Source organism: Mustelus asterias, chromosome 5, assembly GCF_964213995.1.
Source record: "Mustelus asterias chromosome 5, sMusAst1.hap1.1, whole genome shotgun sequence".
Classification (NCBI taxonomy): domain Eukaryota; kingdom Metazoa; phylum Chordata; class Chondrichthyes; order Carcharhiniformes; family Triakidae; genus Mustelus; species Mustelus asterias.
The window spans coordinates 7,977,388-8,003,807 of record NC_135805.1 but is presented as its reverse complement, the minus strand read 5'-3'; the positions used below and the strand labels follow the sequence as shown (position 1 = coordinate 8,003,807).

The window sequence follows — 26,420 nt, the reverse complement described above, 5'->3', positions numbered from 1 at the left end:
CCACCGACGTCAGCCGATTCCACTCACCCACCACCCTCTGAGTGAAAAACTTACCCCTGACATCTCCTCTGTACCTACTCCCCAGCACCTTAAACCTGTGTCCTCTCGTAGCAACCATTTCAGCCCTTGGAAATAGCCTCTGAGAGTCTACCCTATCCAGACCTCTCAACATCTTGTAAACCTCTATCAGGTCACCTCTCATCCTTCGTCTCTCCAGGGAGAAGAGACCAAGCTCCCTCAACCTATCCTCATAAGGCATGCCCTTAATCAAGTCTTTACAGGTACAGACAATGCAAGTGGAGACAGGGTTAAGAACAGGTTAAAAAAGTGCGAATTGTCTCAAGGCAGGACAGTTAGTGAGATTTTGCAAGCCCAGGCAAGTCGTGGGGGTTACAGATAGTGTGACATGAACCCAAGAGCCCAGTTGAGGCCATCCTCATGTGTGCGGAACTTAGCTATCAGTTTCTGCTCAGCGATTCTGCATTGTCGTGTGTCTTGAAGGCCGTCTTGGAGAACACTTACCCGAAGATCAGAGGCTGAGTGCTGTAGCGGGATCCCTTTTTTCACTCCACTGGCCTTATTTTAGGTTTGCTTCTCCGTTACCCAAACCCCACCAATGCCCGAGTGATTCTCTCTCTCGCCGATGGAACAATGGCCACCTTGCATCTACTTCACTAGAGTAGCGCTCCCAAGAGAGAGAAAAGGAAACTGCTGCCTATCCACTGCCTGGCAGCCTTTCCTGAGTGGGCAGTTTCGAAGCGCCCAGAATACCCTCAGTTCTAGACTCCGGAATTATGGTAAGGGATATTTAATATTGTGACTTGGTCAGAGATCGTTGGTGAGAAATTGAAAAGATCAAAACGGACTCCAATGGAAGTCAAAGATATATATATATATATATATATATATATATTTATTAAAACATCAAGGTCAATCACCAAACACCAGGAAAACAACACACAATGCCTTATGCTCTATAAGACTATCGCTATGGAAGGAATACTAAAACGGACACAACGGAATGCTTATTTTACACAAGTTTACCAGTGTCTTAAACTATGAAAGGTGCATGCAAAAGCCCCCCCCCCCTTTCCCCAAAGCCTCATCCACTATGATGATCTCGGGAACTTCGCGAATTACCGGAGGGTACTCACAATCCTAGTTTAAATTGCTCAGTGGGCTTCGGGCTGCATGCTGGAGATGAACGAGAGGCAGGAACAGGAGGAGAGAGTGGAGAGTGCTGTCATGCTGGTCCGAAGAGAAAAAAAAAGAGAGATGGCCGGCCTGACCATCCTTTTATATTGTAAAACTTGAATTTCTTTCCTGCCAACTCCGCCCCCTCCCAACCGGCAGTTCCACAGACAAAGGCTTGCTAGTGTTATCTGTAGCTGCGATCTTACAGTCCATAGAGACCAGATGATCCCATCCCAGGTGATAGATCTTTTGCTGTCCTTTATTGTTCCATCGGAGATCGTTTAATTGTTTTCCCATTATGGAAATGGGCTTCTCCTCGCTCTGGGACAAGGCCATTATCACCTGTATTGAGTCCAGACCAGGTGTATTGTCTTGCTGCCGGCCTAGTCTGGTGATGTCATCAGTTCATTTTTGTGCTGCTGATAACCTAACCAGCAGTCCGTCTGGTTTCTGGCTGCTTGCAATTTTTGGTGTTGTTAAACTTCTTACTGTGTTTACCCCAGTCCAACACCGGCATCTCCACATCAGACGTATGCCCCGACAGGAAGGGAACACTCCTGCCTGGTGATTGTCGAGCGATGTCCATTCATCCGTTGTCGTAGCGTCTGCATGAAAGACGTGCCAATCATTGACACGGATGCCATCATCTCACGTGAGAACACCATCCACCAGGTACACGGTACATATTCTTGCGACTCGGCCAACGTTGTCTACCTGATACGCTGCAGGAAAGGATGTCCCGAGGCATGGTACATTGGGGAGACCATGCAGACGCTACAACAACAGATGAATGGACACCGCTCAACAATCACCAGGCAGGAGTGTTCTCTTCCTGTCGGGGAACACTTCAGTGGTCACGGGCATTCAGCCTCTGATCTTCGGGTAAGTGTTCTCCAAAGCGGCCTTCAAGAAACAAGACAACACAGAATCGCCGAGTAGAAACTGATAGCCAACTTGCGCACACTTGAGGACGGGCTTCAATAGGGATCTTGGGTTCATGTCACACTACCTGTAACCCCTGCGACTTGCCTGGGCTTGCAAAATCTCACTAGCTGCCCTGGCTGGAGACAATTCACACCTCTTTAACCTGTGCTTACCCTCTCTCCACTCGCATTGTCTGTACCTGTAAAGATTTGATTACCTGTTAAGACTGGGCGGCACGGTAGCACTGCTGCTTCACAGCTCCAGGGACCTGGGTTCGATTCCCGGCTTGGGTCACTGTCTGTGTGGAGTTTGCACATTCTCCTCGTGTCTGCGTGGGTTTCCTCCGGGTGCTCCGGTTTCTTCCCACAGTCCAAAGATGTGCGGGTTAGGTTGATTGGCCATGTTAAAATTGCCCCTTAGTGTCCTGGGATGCGTAGATTAGAGGGATTAGCAGGTAAAATATGTAGGGATATGGGGGTGGGATTGTGGTCGGTGCAGACTCGATGGGCCGAATGGCCTCTTTCTGTACTGTAGGGTTTCTATGAAGACTTGCAATTCCAACCATTATCTTGTAATTGAGTTTGTGTCTATATATGCCCTGTTTGTGAACCAAATCCTGCACTCACCTGATGAAGGAGCAATGCTCTGAAAGCTCGTGCTACCAAATAAACTTGTTGGACTTTAATCTGGCATTGTGAGACTTCTTATTATGGTCTTCTGGTCTTATGCTAAATTCTCCTTCAGTGTACCCGAACAGGCACCATAGTGTGGCGACTAGAGGATTTTCACATTAACTGCATTGCAGTGTTAATGCAAGTCTACTTGTGACACTAATAAATAAATTTTAAACTTAAAAAAAAACAGAAAGCAGAGTTGCAGTGGAAGGGTATTTTTCCAACCGGAGGTCTGTGACAAGTGGTGTTCCACAAGGATCAGTGCTGGGGCCTCTGTTGTTTGTAATATATATAAATGATTTCAAGGCAAATGTAGGTGGTCTGATTAGTAAATTTGCAGATGATACAAAAATTGGGGGAGTAGTGGATAGTGAAGAGAATTATGAGAGGATACAGCAGGATATAAATCAGCTGGAAACCTGGGCCAAAAGATGGCAGATGGGATTTAACCGAGACAAATGTGAGGTGATGCGATTTGGAAGGTCGACTGCAGAAGGAAAATATACAGTAAATGGTAGATCCCTTAGAAATATTAGTATACAGAAGGATCCACAGTGCAGATCCACAGTTCCCTGAAGGGGGCAACTCAGGTGGACAAGGTGGTCAAGAAGGCGTATGGCATGCTGTCCTTCACCAGTCGGGGCGTTGAGTATAGCAATTGGAAAATCATGATGCAACTGTATAAGACTTTGGTTAGGTCACATTTGGAGCATTGTGTGCAATTCTGGCCGCCACACCACCAGAAGGATGTTGATGCATTGGAAAGGGTGAAGAAGAGGTTTACTAGGATGTTACGGGTTTGAAGGATATGGACTATTTATTCATTTGTGGGACATGGATGTCGCTGGCTGGCCAGCATTAATTGTCCATTCCTAGTTGCCGAAGGGCAGTTGAGAGTCAACCACATTGCTGTGGCTCTGAAGTCACATGGAAGGATGGCAGATTTCCTTCCCTAAACGACATTAGTGAACCAGATGTGTTTTTCCGACAATTGACAATGGTAGATTCTTAATTCCAGATATTTTTCATTGAATTCAAATTCCACCATCTGCCATGGAGGGATTCAAATCCAGGTCCCCAGAACATGAGCTGAGTTTCTGGATTGATAGTGTAGCGATACTACCACTAGGCCATTGCCTCTCCTATGAAGAAAGGTTGAACAAACTTGGATTGTTTTCATTGGAGCGTTGGAGGATGAGAGGGTGACCTGATAGAGGTTTACAAGATTATGACAGGCTTGGATAGAGTGGATAATCAGAGTCTTTTTCCCAGGATCAAAGGGTCAACTACTCAGGGCATAGGTTGAGAGTGAGAGAGGGAAAGGTTAAAAGAGATGTAAAGGGCAAGTTTTTCACACACAGCGTGGTGAATGCCTGAAACGTGCTGTCGGAAGCAGATTCTATAACAATGTTCAAGAGGCATCTGAATAGATAAATGAATAGACAGGGAATAGAGGGATATGGACCACATAGAGGCATGAAAATATTAGTGTGTGTCAGCACAGACTTGGTGGGCCAGTGGGCCTGTTCCTGTGCTGTAATATTCTTTGTTCTTTCTAATTCGAGGGAATACAAAACAAATTTATACAACTAATCATACTTGGTTATCTACATTTGATTTGCTTTTGGTGTTCTTTTGAGTTGAATTTCTCTTTCCGAACAGCCTGTCTGTTTTGATTGGACACCCTGGGAGAGATTTTCTGGTCACTCTTGCCCCAAGACCGGAAGTTCCCATCCAAGGTCAACGGACCTTTTCATGGCTCTGTCCTGCCCACTACGATTCCCATGGCAGGCGGGACAGGAATATTATTCCCCCTAGGTTTGCCTCATTCCTTCCAAAGGCAATTCTGACTCTTGTCATTCATAGAGTGGACTCGGATTTCTATCCTGTGGAGTCTGCCATGAACTTGCTGGATTTAACCATTTCAAAAATTGAACTTTCATCTGATAATCAGTGGCCCCCTTCTGTGCTATAACAATTCTCTGATTTCGTTAAGTTGTTTACTGAAAGATTATTTGAAGAGTCAATATGTAGCCCGAGAAAACATGAGGAGTTTTAAAAAATACCGAGCACTACTTCATAAAAGCAGCATCAGAGCCCTGAAAGCAGTGCCCTGAAGAACAGCATAAGTTGGCAAGGGGTCAAGTAGAAAACAAACAGTTGGAAGTATAGCGAATATCCTTCAAGATTAAATGCAAAAGAAGTAAATAACCTTCAACAGCATGGAGAAATGAAGACTGTCTTGAAGAACAGTTTGGAAGAACAGCACAAGAAACCTCAGGATCCTCTGCTGAATTACACAAAAACTCAGTGGATAAGGTGGTCAAGAAGGCAGATGGCATACTTGCTCAAATCAGGGCATAGAGCATAAAATTTGGCACGTCATCTTGCCATATTTGGATATTGCGTACAGTCTGGTCACCACACTACTATAAGGGTGTGGAGGCTTTGGAGAGGGTACAGAAAAGGTTTACCAGGATGTTGCCTGGAATGGAGGGCATTAGCTATGAGGAGAGATTGGACAAACTTGGGTTGTTTTCATTTGAATGACAGTTGCAGAGGGGTGACCTGATAGAAGTTTACAAAACTATGAGAGGCGTGGATAGTCTGAGTCCTTTTCCCAGGGTATCCCCCCAACAATTATCACAGAAAGATTCCAGATAAATCCTTTTGCTGCAATCTTAGCTTCTCGCACTGCTGGCAGGGTGAACAGTAAGATTGCGAGAGAGCTGAGAAATCAGGTTCATGCCTGATTTTTCACCTCTCATGATCTAACCAGTGCCGGATATCCAGCAAGATCAGCCTCATGCCTGAAAAGGGTGAGAGGCTGTTTGTAATATTTAAATCCCTCTCCTTGTTGTTGCTGGGTTGCTGGCTCTCTAATAACTCCTGGGGATTGGCCACCCTGGAAACATACTGTTAATTGGCTTCTGCCATCAAAATGCCACCCCAAAGTAAGTTTCTGGTGCAGGTGGCAGGTCCTTGGATATCGCTGAAAAGTTAGTCCCACATTTCTATTATCCAGCCAAAGTTATAGTCTAATTGTTACCATGAAATAAGGAACAATAACAAGTGACCATTACCAACTCATTGGGGGGAATTTTCCCGTCCCACCTGCCATAGGAACCATAGCGGGTGGGGAGTGTGGGGGCAGACCATGCAAAGGTCCGTTGACTTTGGGCAGGATTTTCTGGTTTTGGGGCAACCGTGGCGAGAAAATCCCGTTCATTGTGTATTAAATAAACATTAACTTGCATCCTACTTACGTGATATCAGCATTTGGGTGTAGGCCAAACACTTGGGGGGTGTCAATGGCAGGCAGTGTTTGAATATACTCCAGATAACTGTCGACATTTGCACATATTGGAATAATATAATTGGTATAAAAGCTGAATTTGGAATCGAACATCTTCTCACTGAACCACACCTATATCGCAAGTACACAAAACAATTGCACTTTAATCACAAAACAACATAATCCATTGAGTTAAGCTATAGTTGTGAGGGTAGTTCAATCAGGTTACAACAAATCTATGAATTTATTTGAAAACATTAATCATAGTTTAATAATAACTTAGATCATAAGAACTCAGAGCTACAAGAAAATACTTAAAACAACAAAGCAGAATAATTTAACAGACTTTTAAAGAAAAAACCAGCAGCAAAAGTTGCACTGTCTACAAATTCTCTTCTTTCTATTTTTAAAGAAGAGACAAATCTGATGAAAGAAATCTGTACTTATAAAAGTTAGTAAGATAACATTCTGCTATTTGATTTAAACTGCAGTCTCCTTTCTTACTATTTTCAGAGAATTTTTATTCATTCATTTTTCTGCAATACTTTCTTGGTAAGGTGATAATATGTAGCAAAATACTGCATTGTTATGGGAATATTCCTAATTATCAAATTGGTTTGCATTCTGCTTTAACTCTGTCTAATATAGCAAACATAATGGAAGTTACAATCCCATTCTAATTGGGGAATTGATGATGTTTCAATGTTCAGTGCTTGTTGTTTCAATATCTTGTCAGACATTAAGAATAAGAGCAATGCCACAACCACCTGGCTTTCTAATCTAAACTAAAACTGGATAAGAAACAAAGTGGGGTACAGCTTTCACTTCACTGCTGTAATTTTTTCAATGTCAATCAGCACAAAAGATTGTGAAATTTTAAGCACAAATTATGTTCAACACAATTTGAGTATTGCAATATTTTGAATTAATTTAAGAACCATTGTGCCTGAGGTTGGGTGCACACACAAAATTAGTCACACCCTTTATGGTGAATTAATCACCAATGGCAATTTCTGCTACATGCCTTTATTTGCAAGCCTCGAAGAAATCCAATTGTGTCTTTTGGACACAAGGGCCGTGATTCTCCCATCCGCGCCAGCCACTTTTCTGGCGAGTCCGGCTGGGAGACACACGTCTGCGGCCTTGGACGGGGATTTGCGCATGCGCCAGGAATGCATGCGCATCGCCCAGAGCCGGTGAACAGTCGCCTGCTAGACCATGCTGGAAACTGGCGGGAAGGCAGGTAAGTCATTTAAACCTTTTAAAAATCTATTTTAAATATGTAGAACCATAGAACCATAGAAAATTACAGCTCAGAAACAGGCCTTTTGGCCCTTCTTGTCTGTGCCGAACCATTTTTTGCCCAGTCCCACTGACCTGCACTTGGACCATATCCCTCCACACCCCTCTCATCCATGAACCCGTCCAAGTTTTTCTTAAATGTTAAAAGTGACCCCGCATTTACCACTTTATCCGGCAGCTCATTCCAGACTCCCACCACTCTCTGCGTGAAGAAGCCCCCCCTAATATTCCCTTTAAACTTTCCTCCTTTCAACCTTAACCCATGCCCTCTGGTTTTTTTCTCCCCTAGCCTCAGCGGAAAAAGCCTGCTTGCATTCACTCTATCTATACCCATCAAAATCTTATACACCTCTATCAAATCTCCCCTCAATCTTCTACGCTCCAGGGAATAAAGTCCCAACCTATTCAATCTCTCTCTGTAACTCAGCTTCTCAAGTCCCGGCAACATCCTTGTGAACCTTCTCTGCACTCTTTCAACCTTATTTACATCCTTCCTATAACGAGGTGACCAAAACTGTACACAATACTCCAAATTCGGCCTCACCAATGCCTTATATAACCTTACCATAACACTCCAACTTTTATACTCGATACTCCGATTTATAAAGGCCAATGTACCAAAGGCACTCTTTACGACCCTATCCACCTGTGACGTCACTTTTAGGGAATTCTGTACCTGTATTCCCAGATCCCTCTGTTCAACTGCACTCTTCAGAGTCCTACCATTTACCCTGTATGTTCTACTTTGGTTTGTCCTTCCAATGTGCAATATCTCACACTTGTCTGCGTTAAATTCCATTTGCCATTTTTCAGCCCATTTTTCTAGTTGGTCCAAATCCCTCTGCAAGCTTTGAAAACCTTCCTCACTGTCCACTACACCTCCAATCTTTATATCATCAGCAAACTTGCTGATCCAATTTACCACATTATCATCCAGATCATTGATATAGATGACAAACAACAATGGACCCAACACCGATCCCTGTGGCACACCACTAGTCACAGGCTTCCACTCAGAGAAGCAATCCTCCACAACCACTCTCTGGCTTCTTCCATTGAGCCAGTGTCTAATCCAATTTACTACCTCCCCATGTATACCTAGCGACTGAACCTTCCTAACTAACCTCCCATGAGGGAGATCAGTTAATTATCGGGACCTTTTAGGTCCCGATCGAATTTCCCACCCTGCCAGGAGTACTTCATTCTGGCGAGTTTCAGACTAGTTCCCCACATTTGGGGAACTAGCGGGAGACACCGCTGGAATGAAGGAGGGGTGGAAATTGTGGCCCCAGAGGGGTCGGGCGGCAGGGGGGTGGTGCCTGCTGGGCATGGGCAACTGGCAGTGCCAGCCTGTGCCCCCTGGGCATGGGCACCCTGGCACTGCCTAAGGGACAAAGTGCCCATGCCTGGGACACCTTGGTATTGCCCATTGGGTATCGGGCAGTGCCAAGGGGTGGGGCCCATTGTGGGCGGGGCTAGGTGCGATCAGTGGGTGGGGAGTACCGCTGCCACTCTGCATTGGGATCAGTCTGGGATGAAGGGGTGGGCTTGGGGGGGGGGCGTTGTTTGCCGGGGGGGCTGCCTTCTGGGGGGACCTGCCTCCAGGGGGGTCTGCTGGGGTGAGAGGGGTGGGGGGATCACCACTGCTGGGGGATGGGACCTGGGCATCGGGGCGCTCCGGGTGGGGCGGGGGGAGGGAGGGTCAGGGCTGGCCCAGGAATTGCTGTGGGGGCCGCAATCAGGCCGTAGAGGGGGGCTAGAGGGGCAGCACTGCGGGGGCCCCAGGGTGACCAGCGATCAGGCTGGCCAGCAAACGGGAGTTTGAGAGTTTGGGGTCACTGCGCATGCGCAGAGTTCCAGAACTGTCAAACTCCGGTGTGAATAGGTCCCACCCCCCTGGGTTTTTAATGAGATTCACGACTGGGCTCTTTGCACTGCACAGTGTGGGGAGATTCGGGTGAGAAGCTGACCTGTCAGAACTGTCGTGATCTGGAACTGTTTCCCGCCAATTCAGCACTTTTGGGAGAATCGCCCCCAAGGATACCAAAAGACATGTTTTAAAAATGTTGGACGTTTTGTATTAATTCACAAGAAGCCTAATATAACAAGCAGATGGTTCTCTATTTTTATAAATATTTTTCAGTAATTCAAAATTGGTTTACTCACAGGTAACCCATTTTCATGCTGCGTCAGTAAATGCATCGAGGCAAGTCAAATAAATAAAGAAATATTTTTAAAGCAGTTTTCATGATTTAAAAGGTTATCCAATTGCACTGTTCAAGGCACTTTTATGTTCTGCATTGTGCAAGGGAGATTTGTGTTGGAACACTGGAAAAGAAAGCTCTTCTTAAAGTAGATGCAATTTTGCCAATTACGCCCAATGTGAAAACTATCACAGTATCTTCATCTGCACCCTCTTACACACAGGGCCGGATTCTCCGGACCCGCTGCTGTGAATGGAGATTTGGCTGGGCGCCAACTTCTCTGTTCTCGCTGGCAGAGGTGGCAGGGCATTAATGGCAGGAGTCCAGCCATTATAATCACAATATTTGTATGGAGAGGAGTGGGATTACCTTGCAAAAACAGTTGAGGAGGTGTTTGTCATAGTCATCTGTAACGCGTCCACCATATTGAACTTCTCCAAGCATATAACGTATAGTATTCCATGACACTCCCTGAAAGAATCCAAATGACACAGGGTAAATTCCATTTTCAGTATATAGAGGCTCAGCTAAAAAAGCCTTCATCTTGATAACAGAAGAAAGTACATTACTTGAGCAATGTTTTTAGTATTTGGGATAATTCTGTTCATAAATTTATCCAACTATAAATAAATTTAAAATTGTTGAGGCCAATCCATCATCAATATGGACTTGTAGTTAAATAATAAAAGGGATGTACACAAAATCACTTTGTAATGAGTTCAGTATCAGGCAGAATTTCCAATCCTCCCATAGAACTGTCTACCACCACACTTGGGGCCCGATTTTACCATTTTGATTCTAAGTGCTGAATCTGGGAGTGTTCCAGATCCATCTTGTGTGGTGGACCTCAGTTGTGCCTTTGTCCTATATGGACCACCGTTGTGTGTGCTTGTCATACCTGGACATATCCCCTTCCAGTTTGGTTCCTCCCCTTGGCACCTAGTATAAAGGTGGCTGTCTCCTCCCCCTTGTTCAGTCCAGGTTGGTTATTTGTTGGGATCTGCTCCTGATTCTGTTGTGAATAAGAGCCTACACTTGTATTGGCACATCGGTAGTCTTTCGCCTTATTGATAGCGCATCAATTTTATTCACAACAGTTACCAGCATGGAGCAGTTTCTAAAACCCAACAAGTTAGCATTAGACCCTCAAGAGGTTGGAGCCTCTGATAAATTCGATCATTGGCTGGACTGCTTCGAAGCATTCGTCGACACCGCTACGACCATCGACACCGACGCCGCTAAACTCCACGTGCTCCGCGCCCGGGTAAGCGAAGCTGTCTATGGAATCTTCTGGGACGTTGCTACATACGCAGACGCTATCGAACTCCTAAAAGGGCAGTTCCGAAAGAGCCCTAACGTGGTTTACGCCAGACAACTCCTAACTACCCGCAAGCAGCAGCCAGGAGAATCGTGTGCCCAATTTCTGCACGCCCTGCGGGTCCTAGCTCGAGCTTGTGACTGTAAGGCTGTTACAGCAGCTCAGAACACGGAGGACCTGATCCACGACGCCTACGTTGTGGGCATTGAGTCTACATATATCCGGCAGCGCCTGCTGGAACAAGATGACCTAGATCTCCGAAGAACAGCCACAATGGCTGAAACGCTAGAAGCGGCCTCTCACAATCTCGGGTCTTACCTTGCATCCCGTTCTACCGATGGCTCCACCGCGACGGCTGTTCTGGCGGGGCCCAAATGTTACTTTTGCGGCCTACCCAAGCACCATCGGCGTCGCTGCCCGGCGAAGGACGCGATTTGCTCCGGATGCGGTAAGCTAGGCCACTTCGCTAAAGTCTGCCGGGCAAAGCCGCTTCCGAAGCCTCGTGGCGCCATGTGTGTTCCGCGGGCGCAGCCATCTTTAATGCAGGCTGCGCGCGAATCGCCATCTTTGATGCGGTCACCGGAAGCGCGGGAATCGCCATCTTTGAGACTGGCATCAAGACGCGCTGAGCAGGAAGCTTTATCCGTGACGTCATCGGACGGCGACGGAGACGGATTCTTCTTGGATTCAACGGTGGCATCGATTTGCCTGGACCAGTCGCAGCCTCATCAACTCTCCAAGTCAATAATGGAGATCAAGGTAAATGGTCATGCAGAAAACTGCCTGTTCGACTGTGGGAGCACAGAAAGTTTTATACACCCTCGCACAGTGCGTCAATATGCTCTTCCCGTGCGCCCCTGGAGCCAGACCATCTCCATGGCCTCGAATTCCCACTCAGTGGAGGTCCTCGGGTGCTGTTTGGTGACGCTGATGGCACAGGGCATAGACTATGAGCGTTTTCGGCTCCTCGTGCTGCCGCGACTCTGCGCAGCTGTACTGCTGGGGTTAGATTTCCTCAGCCATCATAGGAGCATCACCCTGCAGTATGATGGCCCTTATCCCCCGCTCTCCGTCTGCTAGGTGCCGTCACTGCAGCACCCGTCGCGCACCACCTGCAGTCTCTCGACCCTCAAGATCAACCCCCCCCCCTTATTTGATAACCTCACCCCGGATTGTAGGCCCATAGCCACCAAGAGTAGGCGCTATAGTGCGGATGACCGGGCCTTCATTCGGTCCGAGGTACAACGTTTGCTCTGGGAAGGGATTATTCAGGCCAGCACCAGCCCCTGGAGGGCGCAAGTGGTCGTAGTTAAATCGGGGGAGAAACACTGCATGGTGATTGACTACAGCCAGACCATAAACAGGTATACCCAACTAGATGCGTATCCTCTTCCCCGTATCGTGGACATAGTCAACTGCATCGCGCACTATAGGGTTTTCTCGACAATCGATTTGAAATCGGCTTACCACCAGCTCCCCTATCCGCTCGGAGGATGGCCCATATACTGCCTTTGAGGCGGATGGCTGCCTCTACCAGTTCCTCCGAGTCCCCTTTGGTGTCACCAATGGGGTCTCAGTCTTCCAGCGGGCCATGGATCAAATGGTAGACCAGCACGGGCTACGAGCCACTTTCCCGTATCTGGATAACGTCACCATCTGCGGCCATGACCTGCAGGACCATGATGCCAACCGACAAAAATTCCTTCGTACGGCCACTCTCCTGAACCTCACATATAATGAGGCGAAGCGTGTTTTCCGGACACGCCGCCTCGCCATCCTTGGGTACGTGATAGAAAATGATGTCCTTGGCCCCGACCCAGCCCGTATGCGTCCCCTTATGCAGCTTCCCCTTCCTACTACCCTCAAAGCACTGAGGAGATGCCTGGGCTTCTTCTCCTACTATGCCCAGTGGGTTCCCCGTTACGCGGATAAAGCCCGTCCGCTCCTAAAATCGACCTCTTTTCCCCTGGCGGAGGAGGCCCGTCGGGCCTTCGACGAATCAAAGCAGACATCGCGAAGGCCGCGATGCATGCTGTGGACGAATCCATCCCATTCCAAGTGGAAAGTGATGCGTCTGACTTTGCCCTGGCCGCCACCCTTAACCAGAGGGGCCGTCCGGTGGCCTTCTTTTCCCGGACCTTACAAGGCCCTGAGATTCGACATTCCTCGGTCGAGAAGGAGGCCCAGGCCATCGTGGAAGCCGTCCGGCACTGGCGCCATTATCTTGCGGGCCAATGATTCACCTTAATTATGGACCAGCGGTCAGTTGCCTTCCCGTTTAACACCAGGCAAAAGGGCAAGATTAAGAACGACAAGATCTTGCAGTGGAGGATTGAGCTTTCCACCTACAGATAGGACATCATGTACCGGCCCGGGAAGCTCAATTAGCCCCCAGATGCCCTGTCCCGTGGATCATGTGCCAGCGCCCAACTAGACCAGCTACAGTCCCTCCATAACATGCTACCGTGCAAAGGGACCTGGGGGTCCTTGTGCATGAGACGCAAAAGCCCAGTCTGCAGGTACAACAGGTGATCAAGAAGGCAAATGGGATGTTGGCCTATATTGCGAGGGGGATAGAATATAAAAGCAGGGATGTCTTGATGCACCTGTACAGGGCATTGGTGAGGCCGCAGCTGGAATACTGTGTGCAGTATTGGTCCCCTTATATGAGGAAGGATATATTGGCATTGGAGGGAGTGCAGAGAAGGTTCACCAGGTTGATACCGGAGATGAGGGGTTTGGATTATGAGGAGAGGCTGAGGAGATTGGGTTTGTACACGTTGGAGTTTAGAAGGATGAGGGGGGATCTTATGGAGACTTATAAGATAATGCGGGGGCTGGATAGGGTGGAGGCGGAGAGATTCTTTCCACTTAGTAAGGAAGTTAAAACTAGAGGACACAGCCTCAAAATAAAGGGGGGTCGGTTTAAGACAGAGTTGAGGAGGAACTTCTTCTCCCAGAGGTTGGTGAATCTCTGGAATTCTCTGCCCACTGAGGTGGTGGAGGCTACCTCGCTGAATATATTTAAAGCGCGGATGGATGGATTCCTGATCGGTAAGGGAATTAAGGGTTATGGGGATCAGGTGGGTAAGTGGTACTGATCCACGTCAGATCAGCCATGATCTTATTGAATGGCGGGGCAGGCTCGAGGGGCTAGATGGCCTATTCCTGCTCCTATTTCTTATGTTCTTATGTTCTTATAACGACCTCTGTCACCCGGGTGTCACCAAGTTTTTCCATTTTGTCAAGTCCCGTAACCTGCCCTACTCCCTCGAGGAAGTTTGGACGATTACCAGGCAATGCAGGGTCTGCGCTGAGTGCAAACCGCCGTTCTACCGGCCAGGTAGGGCGCACCTTGTAAAGGCCACTCGCGCGCTTGAGCACCTTAGCATTGATTTTAAAGGCCCCCTCCCCTCCTCTTACCGCAATGTTTATTTCCTGAATATCATTGATGAATACTCACATTTCCCTTTTGCCTTCCCCTGCTCGGACATGACCACGGCTACAGTGATTCGGACCCTGAACAAGCTCTTCACCCTGTTCGGCTTCCCAGCCTATGTCCATAGCAATCGTGGGTCCTCTTTCATGAGTGACGAGCTGAGGCAGTACCTACTCGCCAAAGGCGTTGCCTCCAGCCGCACCACTAGCTATAACCCCAGGGGAAATGGTCAAGTAGAGCGGGAGAACGCAACCGTCTGGAAGGCCGTTCTATTAGCGCTACGGTCTAGGGGCCTTCCAGTCAGCCGTTGGCAAGACGTCCTTCCGGACGCATTACATTCCATTAGGTCACTCTTGTGCACAGCGACCAATACGACCCCTCACGAGCTGATGTTTTTGTTTCCCAGGAAGTCCTCCTCGGGTACTTCACTCCCGGATTGGCTGATGTCCCCGGGGCCCGTCCAGCTTCAGAAGCATGTCCGGACCCATAAGGCAGATCCCTTGGTCGAGGAGGTCCAATTGCTCCACGCTAATCCTCAGTACGCTTATGTAGCGTACCCTGATGGGCGGGAGGACACGGTTTCTGTCCGTGACTTGGCACCCGCGGGTGCCCCTGAGGTCACCACGTCCTTCCGCCCCACGGTCCCTGGTGTTGTCCACTCGGAGACTGCTACGCCTCTTCCTCCCTCAGTCCCTGTCTCCAATGTAGTGCGCCCAGAGCCTGTTGCGGCCCCCCAACCCCCAGCTTCGGTTCCCACTGTTCCCCATACGCCATCAGGGCCACTGCTCACTCCTCTCGCCCCTATGTACAGCTCGCTTGAGTCGCCGGAGCCGTCGCCACGCAGTACCCGACGACTGGACGGGACGACGGATCGGTCCGCTTCACACCACCTCGCGCCTTCTCTCGACGCTCACTGTACGGAGCCTGGGCCGACATTGCTCCCTGCTCGGACGACTCTGCAACCTGCACTACGACGATCGCGACGGCGGATCAAGCCACCGGTTCGTCTGGACTTGTAATATTGTTTCCGCTTCACCCCCGTGTTGTTTTTTTAAAGGAAGGGGTGAATGTGGTGGACCTCAGTTGTGCCTTTGTCCTATATGGACCACCGTTGTGTGTGCTTGTCATACCTGGACATATCCCCTTCCAGTTTGGTTCCTCCCCTTGGCACCTAGTATAAAGGTGGCTGTCTCCTCCCCCTTGTTCAGTCCAGGTTGGTTATTTGTTGGGATCTGCTCTTGATTCTGTTGTGAATAAGAGCCGACACTTGTATTGGCACACCGGTAGTCTTTCGCCTTATTGATAGCGCATCACCTTGTTAAACCTGTTTTCAGGCGCTGATGCACATCAATTGAACTCAAGACACAAGGCTTCGGTAACTGAAGGCTTTTATTGCCTAACAATGGAACTACTAGAACGTAAGTACACCACCCCAGACTGACGAGGTCCTGCCCGAGCAGGGGGTCTTATACCTCTCCCAGGAGGCGGAGCCCGACAGGGATGTGCCACAACAGTAACAACCACAGGTGTATTAATCCCACCCTAGCCCAACAACAACATTAGAACAACCCCACAGTGGGAACCAACGATGGTTCACCACATTCACCCCTCCTTTGAGAACAAACGCCGGCGGGGTGCGAAAACAGACTAAAAAAAAGTCAACAGATTATAAGTCCAGACGATCTGGAGGACCGCACCGTCGTTGTGACCTCCTCAATACCGGCGGTGACACCGGAGTAGGTGCTTGCGGTGGCGTTCTCTCCAAAACAGCGTCCGGCTGTTCTCCCACGGACTCACAGGCCGGTTGACCCTGATGAAGCGGTAGTGCAGGGGATCCCGGTACCTTCTGCGATGGCCCCGATCTCCGGGTCTCAGGCAAGCTGTGCATTGGAGTATAACTGTTAAGCACTGGTCCCGGTGCTGACCGCGCCACGTCCGGGGGAGAAATAAGGGATAAGCGATTCGTCACTGGGGGTGTGGGAGCGACAGGAGTTGCTACGTCCCCTGCGGGCGCCAGGTCTCGGATCGAGACTGTGTCCTCTCGCCCGTCAGGATATGCCACATAGGCATACTGAGGGTTGGCGTGGAGGAGGTGGACCTGTTCGACCAAGGGGTCGGACTTGCGGGCCCTTACATGTCGCCGCAGAAGGACGGGTCCTGGGTACGTCAACCAGGCTGGTAAAGATATCCCCGAGGACGACTTCCAAAGGAATGAGAACATCCTCTCGTGGGGAGTAGCATTGGTTGCCGTACACAGGAGGGAGCGAATGGAGTGAAGCGCATTTGGGAGGACCTCCTGCCAATGGGAGACTGGAAGGCATTTGGACTTCAGCGCCAATAGGACAGCCTTCCAGACTGTAGCATTCTCTCTCTCCACCTGTCCATTGCCCCTAGGGTTGTAACTCGTGGTCCTACTAGAGGCAATCCCGTATGAGAGCAGGAATTGCCTCAAGTCATTACTCATGAACGACGAGCCCCTGTCGCTATGGATATAGCTGGGGTACCCGAACAGGGTAAAAAGATCACGGAATGCCTTGATCACCGTGGCAGTCGACGTGTCCGCGCAGGGGACAACAAACGGGAACCGGGAGTACTCGTCTATGATGTTAAGAAAGTACACGTTCCGATCTGTTGAGGGAAGGGGGCCCTTAAAATCCACACTCATCCTCTCGAAGGGGCGAGTGGCCTTGACCAAATGTGCCCGGTCAGGTCGGTAAAAGTGCGGTTTGTATTCCGCGCAAATCCGACAGCTCCTTGTCACTGACCTGACGTCCTCCACCGAGTAAGGCAGGTTGCGGGCTTTGATAAAGTGGTAGAGCCGAGTGACCCCAGGATGGCACAGGTCATTATGGAGGGCGTTCAAGCGATCCCCCTGCATAGTAGCGCATGTTCCGCGCGAGAGGGCATCCGAGGGCTCATTGAGTTTCCCTGGACGATACATGATATCGTAATTATAGGTGGAGAGCTCAATTCTCCACCGCAAGATCTTGTCATTCTTGATCTTGCCCCTCTGCGTGTTATTGAACATGAACGCCACGGACCGCTGGTCCGTGATCAGGGTGAACCGCTTCCCCGCCAGGTAATGGCGCCAGTGTCTGACGGCTTCCACAATGGCCTGGGCCTCCTTTTCCACCGCTGAATGCCGAATTTCGGGACCTTGGAGGGTGCGGGAAAAAAACGCGACGGGCCTGCCTGCCTGGTTTAGTGTGGCGGCCAAGGCGAAATCAGATGCATCGCTTTCCACCTGAAAAGGGATGGATTCGTCTACCGCGTGCATCGTGGCTTTCGCAATGTCGTGTTTCAATGCCTTGAAGGCCAATTGGGCCTCTGGCGTGAGTGGAAAAGTCGTGGACTTAATAAGCGGACGGGCTTTGTCCGCGTAGTTGGGGACCCACTGCGCATAATAGGAGAAGAAGCCTAGGCATCTCCTCAGTGCTTTTGCGCTAGCGGGCAAGGGAAGTTCAGCAAGGGGGCGCATACGGTTGGGATCAGGGCCAATGACCCCATTTTCCACTACGTATCCCAGGATGGCTAACCGGCGGGTACGGAATACACACTTCTCCCTGTTGTAGGTCAAATTCAGGCGAGATGCAGTGCGTAAAAAGTTCTGGAGATTTGTGTCATGGTCCTGCTGATCACGGCCGCAGATGGTGACATTATCCAGGTACGGGAAGGTAGCCCGCAGCCTGTTCTGGTCCACCATTCGGTCCATTGCACGCTGGAAGACCGAGACCCCATTGGTGACACCAAATGGAACCCTAAGAAACTGATACAGACGGCCATCCGCCTCAAAAGCCGTGTAGTGTCAGTCCTCTGGGCGGATGGGGAGTTGGTGGTAGGCGGACCTAAGGTCTATGGTGGAGAACACCCGGTACTGCGCAATCTGATTGACCATATCAGATATGCGCGGGAGAGGATACACATCCAGCTGCGTATATCGATTAATGGTCTGACTGTAATCAATGACCATCCGGGGTTTGTTCCCGCTCTTAACCACCACAACCTGTGCTCTCCACGGACTAACACTGGGCTGTATGATCCCTTCTTTGAGGAACCGCTGAACCTCAGATCTGATGAAGATCCGATCTTCAGCGCTGTAACACCTCCTTTTAGTAGCGATGGGCTTGCAGCCTGGTACCAGATTCTTGAATAAAGAGGGTGTGGTGATCTTTAATGTAGAAAGATTGCATGCGGGGCGCTTTGGACAATTTGGAGACTGCAGCTGTTCCCCTACTGTCAGCGAAGGGAGTGGCCCACCGTACTGTAGGATCACACTCTTCATGTGGACCATAAAGTTTAGTCCGAGGAGAATTGGTGCGCAAAGATGCGGCAACACAAGGAGCCTGAATCGCTCGTAAATTGTGCCCTGCACTTTCAGAGTAACCACACAACGTCCTTGAACAGGGACAGACCGGGACCGTGATGCCATAGAGATTGTCTGTTTGGCAGGTTGAATCTGGAGTCCACACCTCTTTACAGTGTCAGGGTGAATAAAGCTCTCAGTGCTCCCGCTGTCAAACAGACAATAAATTGTACGACCATTTACCTTTATGTCCATCATTGAACAGTCAAGCCTGTGGTGCTTAGCCTGGTTCAGGGTGATCGACACCACCGTTGGCCCTTGAACGTCACTGCAGGCAGCTGAGGTCGATGCTGAGGACCCCTGCTGGTCGCTCCTGGTCGTCGTTGACCAAAATGGCCGCCCCCATGAATCGCACATGGTGGAGGGCGCCAAGCGTAGCGACACCTGGTGGTCATCCTCCTCCGACTCCGTCGACCGCAATGGCGTCGTCCTGGACTCGCACGTGGACGAACCCCGTGGGTACTCCGACGTCGATGGTGATGATCCCCGTTCTGAAGGGTCACAGGCTGCACTGCCGTTCTTGGGCTTTGATCTGCACACCTTCGCATAGTGCCCCTTTTTACCGCATTGATTACAGACCACCGCTTTAGCAGGACACTTTTGTCGTGGATGCTTGTCTCCTCCGCAGAAGTAGCACCGCGGGCCGCATGGGGCTGCCGCCGTCGTCGGGTCTACATGGGAGCACGCCATAACACTGCACTTCGAGCCCGTGGGGCGAGGAGGGATTTGTGACTGCTCCTGCCACGTTGTCTCCACGTAGTCCTCCGGATACAGGACCAAGTTCTTCGACGCCGCCTCAAGCATTTCAGCCGCTTCCATAGCTTGGGTCAGGTTGAGATTCCTCTTTTCTAGCAGCTTGAGATGGATGTACGAAGACCCTACCCCTGCCACAAACGCATCTCGGGCGAGGTCATACTGCTCAGCCGACACAGCTTTGCAGTCGCAGCCCCTGGCAAGCTGCAAGAGCTCATTGGCGTAATCATCCATGGTTTCGCCCAACTGCCGACGTCGTGTAGCGAGGAGGTAACGAGCGTGGATCTCATTGGGAGGTTTCGTGTAGCGCTTTTTCAAAAGCTCGAGGGCCCTCGGGTAAGTGGTGGCTGCACGGATCGCGAGGTAGACAGTGTCGCTTACCCTCGCATGGAGGACCCGGAGTCTGTCGTCATCTGTGATGACCGCTGCGGAGGCTGCCAGGTAGTCCTCAAAACACTTCAGCCAGTGGTCGAAGGTGTTAGAGGCGCCCACCGCACGTGGATCCAGCGTCAGACGCTCTGGCTTTAAGATTTGTTCCATACTCTCCTTTCCGTCGAGAGCTTAGTGTTAGGCAATAAAATTGATGCACGTCAATTGAACTCAAGACACAAGGCTTCGGTAACTGAAGGCTTTTATTGCCTAACAATGGAACTACTAGAACGTAAGTACACCACCCCAGACTGACGAGGTCCCGCCCGAGCAGGGGGTCTTATACCTTCCCAGGAGGCGGAGCCCGACTGGGATGTGCCACAACAGTAACAACCACAGGTGTATTAATCCCACCCTAGCCCAACAACAACATTAGAACAACCCCACAGTGGGAACCAACGATGGTTTACCACAGGCGCCCCCATACACACTCTGCCTGAAAAAAAGTAGTGATTCTGAATCGTGCTGCAGATGCCTGTGGGCGGGGCTTATCACGCCCGAAAAGCTGCTGCTCCGATCGGAGCCTTCAACTGCGCCTGTGCAGTAAAAGAAATTTCGAAAAACACTCCCCTTCCACATCGCACCAGGGCCCGATAATGCCTCCCCCTGACCCCCACAGACATTGCTCCCACCCCCACAACATTACTGCCTCCTTATCCCCCCACCCCCACTACCCAGACCAATCCTGGCCCCCTGCCCGCCTTCCCCCCCCACCAATCGTATGCAGAGTGGCAGCAGACACCCCCTGCCCCCCTACCACCAGAGAATGATCTGACCGCCTCCCTCCCCCCCACCAGAGAACAATCTGACCCGTCTCCCTCCCCCGCAACAGAGAACGATCTGACCCGCCTCCCTCCTCCCCCCCACCAGAGATCCATCTGACCCGTCTCCCTCCCCCACAACAGAGAACGATCTGACCCGCCTCCCTGCTACCCTCCATCAGAGAACGATCTGAGCCACCTCCCTTCCTCCATCAGAGAACGATCTGACCCGTCTCCCTCCTCCTCCCCCCACCAGAGAACGATCTGACTTGCCTCCCTCCCCCCACCAGAGAACGATCTGACTTGCCTCCCTCCCCCCACCAGAGTACGATCTGACTTGCCTCCCTCCTCCCACCAGAGAACGATCTGACCCGCCTCAATTCCCCCCCCTCACCAGACAATGATCTGACCCGCCTCCCTCCTCCCCTCCACCAGAGAACGATCTGACTTGCCTCCCTCCCCCCACCAGACAACGATCTGGCCCGCCTCCCTCCTCCCCCGCACCGGAGAGCCATCTGACCCACCTCCCTCCACTTCCCCCCCAACAAGAGATCTATCTGACCCACCTCGAATCATAGAGACATTGACTCATAGAGGTTTACAGAATGGAAACAGGCCCTTCGGCCCAACTTCTCCATGCCGCCCTTTTTTTAAAAACCCCTAAGCTAATCCCAATTGCCCGCATTTGGCCCATATCCCTCTATACCCATCGTACCCATGTAACTATCTAAATGCTTTTTAAAAGATAAAATTGTACCCACCTCTACTACTACCTCTGGCGGCTTGTTCCAGACACTCACCACCCTCTGTGTGAAAACATTGCCCCTCTGGACACTTTTCTATCTCTCCCCTCTCACCTTAAACCTTTGCCCTCTAGTTTTAGATTCCGCTACCTTTGGGAAAAGATATTCATTGTCTACCTTGTCTATGCCCCTCATTATTTTATAGACCTCTATAAAGTCACCCCTCAGCCTCCAACGCTCCAAAGAGAAAGGTCCCTGTCTATTCAGCCTTTCCTTATTACTCAATCCATCAAGTCCCGGTAGCATCCTAGTAAATCTTTTCTGCACTCTTTCTAGTTTAATAATATCCTTTCTATAATAGGGTGACCAGAATTGCATACAGTATTCCAAGTGTGGCCTTACCAATGTCTTGTACAACTTCAACAAGACATCCCAACTCCTGTATTCAATGTTCTGACCAATGAAACCAAGCATGCCGAATGCCTTCTTCACCACTCTGTCCACCTGTTACTCCACTTTCAAGGAACTATGAACGTGTACCCCTAGATTTCTTTGTTCTGTAACTCTCCCCAACACCCTACCATTAACTGAGTAAGTCCTGCCCTGGTTCAATCTACCAAAATGCATCACCTCGCATTTATCTAAATTAAACTCCATCTGCCATTGGTCAGCCCACTGGCCCAATTGATCAAGATCCCGTTGCAATCGGAGATAACTTTCTTCACTGTCCACCATGCCACCAATCTTGGTGTCATCTGCAAACTTACTAACCATGCCCCCTATATTCTCATCCAAATCATTAATATAAATGACAAATAACAGTGGACCCAGCACTGATCCCTGAGGCACACCGCTGGTCACAGGCCTCCAGTTTGAAAAACATCCCTTTACAACCACCCTCTGGCTTCTGTCAAGAAGCTAATTTTGTATCCAATTTGATACCTCACCCTGGATCCCACGAGATTTAACTTTATGCAACAACCTACCATGCGGTACCTTGTCAAAGACCTTACTAAAGTCCATGTAGACAACATCAACTGCACTGCCCTCATTACCTTCTTGGTGACCCCTTCAAAAAACTCAATCAAATTTGTGAGACATGATTCTCCACTCACAAAGCCATGCTGACTGTCCCTAATCAGTCCTTGCATCTCTAAATGCCTGTAGATCCTGTCTCTCAAAATACCTTCCAACAATTTACCCACCACAGATGTGAGGCTCACTGGCCTGTAGTTCCCAGGCTGTTGCCAGTGCCTTAAACAAAGGCACAACATTTGCCACTCTCCAATCTTGAGGCACCTCACCCGTGACTATCGATGATTCAAATATCTCGGCTGGGGGACCTCCCTCCTCCCCCCCACCAGAGAACGATCTGACCCGCCTTCCTCCACCCCTCCACCAGAAAGCGATCTGACCCGCCTTCCTCCTCCCCCCATCAGAAAACGATCTGACCTACCTCCCTCCTCCGCCCGCCCCCCACCAGAGAACGATCTGACCCAACTCCCCGCCGCCCCCCCCTCCCCCCGCCTCCACCACCACCACCGATCTGAGTTAGAGATGGGCTGTAAGTTCTGAACTTACCTCTTCAAGAAGCTGGAGTGCCTGAAACAGACCTTTGTGGACCATGTCTGTTTCGCACCGAATCTGGATGGGCGAACACAGTGGTAAAGGGGGAAATGCTCATAAGTTTGGGCGTCCAGCCCATTAGGTCAATTTAAAGGAATGCAAATGGATTTAAATTGACATCGCGCCCGTTTTGGGCGCGGTGCTGATCATGGCCATTTGAGGCGCTTGGTAAAGGGCGGACAGGCACGGAGGCAGTCGCCGATTGCACTACTCGCCTCACGTCTGACTTTACCCAAGTTTTCCTGCCCGAAAACGGCGCAATGTGTTGGTAAAATTGGGCCATTAGTTTCAAAGATGGAAAATTCTGTCAAATTAATTCTGTTTTTCTGCACGGATGTTGACTGTGCTGCTGAGTATCTTCAGCATTTATGTTTTTATTATCCAAAACCTTTCTCTGATTTCTGTTTTGTAGCTAGTTTGCTATTTATTCTGATACCATTGCTCTTGGCCACATGGCGCGGCACTGTGGTTAGCACTGCTGCCTCACAGCACCAGGGACTTTGGTTCAATTCCCGGTTTGGGTCACTGTCTGTGTGGAGTCTGGTCATTCTCCCTGTGTCTGCATGGGTTTCCTCTAGGTCTCCAGTTTCCTCCCACAGTCTGAAAGACGTGCTGGTTAGGTGCATTGGCCACGCTAAATTCTCCCCCAGTGTACCCGAACAGGTGCCAGAGTATGGCAATTGTGGGGATTTTCACAGTAACTTCATTGCAGTTTTGATGTAAGCCTACTTGTGACATTAATAAATACATTTTAAACAATTTTAACATCTGAGTCTTCCTGACATATGGCGGGTCAGCTGTCTGCCCACAGCAGGCAAGAACGTAACCACTTGACTTTGGCCTGGAGGTCACCTGCTGGAATCAAAGGAGGAGAGTTGGCAGAAGGGGGCTGTTCAAAGGTGTGAAAGTGTGGAGGCATTCGACGCAATGGATGCCCAGACTTTTCTCCCACAATGTAGGGTGAATTCCTGTTTCTACTAACTGTACTCAGGAAAACCACTAACCTGCAAGGTTTCAATGAGTGGGGCAGCTGACATGACCTCATCACTAAACAAGTGGGAACAGGGTGGTTGTCTTCATACCCTTCCTGTTGCCACTGAGCAGGGCAAGTTAAAATGTTTCCCAAAAGGTGAGGCTGAGATGATTAACAGGTTTGAAATAAATGTGATAAACATCAAGTTGGAAATCTGCTTAAATTTAGAACATAGAACATAGAACAGTACAGCACAGAACAGGCCCTTCGGCCCACGATGTTGTGCCGAGCTTTATCTGAAACCAAGATCAAGCTATCCCACTCCCTATCACCCTGGTGTGCTCCATGTGCCTATCCAATAACCACTTAAATGTTCCTAAAGTGTCTGACTCCACTATCACTGCAGGCAGTCCATTCCACACCCCAACCACTCTCTGCGTAAAGAACCTACCTCTGATATCCTTCCTATATCTCCCACCATGAACCCTATAGTTATGCCCCCTTGTAATAGCTCCATCCACTCGAGGAAATAGTCTTTGAACGTTCACTCTATCTATCCCCTTCATCATTTTATAAACCTCTATTAAGTCTCCCCTCAGCCTCCTCTGCTCCAGAGAGAACAGCCCTAGCTCCCTCAACCTTTCCTCATAAGACCTACCCTCCAAACTAGGCAGCATCCTGGTAAATCTCCTCTGCACTCTTTCCAGCGCTTCCACATCCTTCTTACAGTGAGGTGACCAGAACTGCACACAATATTCCAAATGTGGTCTCACCAAGGTCCTGTACAGTTGCAGCATAACCCCACGGCTCTTAAACTCCAACCCCCTGTTAATAAAAGCTAACACACTATAGGCCTTCTTCACAGCTCTATCCACTTGAGTGGCAACCTTTAGAGATCTGTGGACATGAACCCCAAGATCTCTCTGTTCCTCCACAGTCTTCAGAACCCTACCTTTGACCCTGTAATCCACATTTAAATTAGTCCTACCAAAATGAATCACCTCACATTTATCAGGGTTAAACTCCATTTGCCATTTTTCAGCCCAGCTTTGCATCCTATCTATGTCTCTTTGCAGCCTACAACAGTCCTCCACCTCATCCACTGCTCCACCAATCTTGGTGTCATCAGCAAATTTACTGATCTACCCTTCAGCCCCCTCCTCTAAGTCATTAATAAAAATCACAAAGAGCAGAGGACCAAGCACTGATCCCTGTGGCACACCGCGAGCAACCTGCCTCCAATCCGAACATTTTCCATCGACCACCACCCTCTGTCTTCGATCAGACAGCCAGTTACCTATCCAATCGAAATTTGGGACACAATTTAATAAGGTGATTAAATTGAACCATTATTCTGTAATTCTGGAAACATGAATATTTTTGAATTTTAAATATTATAGAGGTCATAGAATCATAGAGGTCTACAGCATGGAAACAGGTTGTGGTGAACCATCGTTGGTTCCCACCGTGGGATTGTTCTAATGTTGTTGTTGGGCTCGGGTGGGATTGATACACCTGTGGTTGTTACTGTTGTGGCACATCCCAGTCGGGCTCTGCCTCCTGGGAGAGGTATAAGACCCCCTGCTCGGGCGGGACCTCTTCAGTCTGGGATAGTGTGTTAAAGTTCTGTTAGTTCCATTGTTAGTTAATAAAAGCCTTCTTTTACCAAAGCTTTGTGCCTCGTGTCCAATTGATGCGCATCAATTTTATTAACTAACAATAAGCTCTCGACGGAAGAAAAAAGGAGAGTATGGAGCAAATCCTAAAGCCAGAACGTCTGACGCTAGATCCACGTGCGGTGGGCGCTTCTAACACCTTCGACCACTGGCTGAAGTGTTTTGAAGATTACCTGGCAGCCTCCGCAGCGGTCACCACAGATGATGACAGACTCCGGGTCCTCCATGCGAGGGTAAGCGACACAGTCTACCTCGCGATCCGTGCGGCCACCACTTACCCGAGGGCCCTCGAGCTTTTAAAAAAGCGCTATACGAAACCTCCTAACGAGATCCACGCTCATTACCTCCTCGCTACACGACGTCGGCAGTCGGGCGAAACCATGGAGGATTACGCCAATGAGCTCTTGCAGCTAGCCAGGGGCTGTGACTGCAAAGCTGTGTCGGCTGAGCAGTACATGTATGACCTCGCCCGAGATGCGTTTGTGGCCGGGGTCGGGTCTTCATACATCCATCTCAAGCTGCTAGAAAAGGGAAATCTCAACCTGACCCAAGCTATGGAATTAGCTGAAATGCTTGAGGCGGCTTCGAAGAGCTTGGTCCTGTATCCGGAGGACCACGTGGAGACAACGTGGCAGGAGCAGTCGCAAATCCCTCCTCGCCCCACGGGCTCGAAGTGCAGTATTATGGCGTGCTCCCATGTGGACCAGACGACGGCTGCAGCCCTATGCGGCCCGCGGTGCTACTTC

The 26,420-nt window shown here is 49.7% G+C and overlaps 1 protein-coding gene across 1 annotated transcript in view; it reads right to left on the bottom strand.

Annotated features, from left to right (window-relative positions):
* Window positions 1-26,420, bottom strand: part of LOC144493944 (dynein axonemal heavy chain 8-like) — a 1,661,706-nt gene that overhangs the window by 91,588 nt on the left and 1,543,698 nt on the right. Inside the window, exons 92-93 of the mRNA XM_078213521.1 lie at window positions 9,963-10,064; window positions 6,059-6,219 (exon numbers count right to left, since the gene is read on the bottom strand). Coding sequence (XP_078069647.1) covers window positions 6,059-6,219; window positions 9,963-10,064 — 263 coding nt within the window. The remainder of the gene's footprint in view (window positions 1-6,058; window positions 6,220-9,962; window positions 10,065-26,420) is intronic.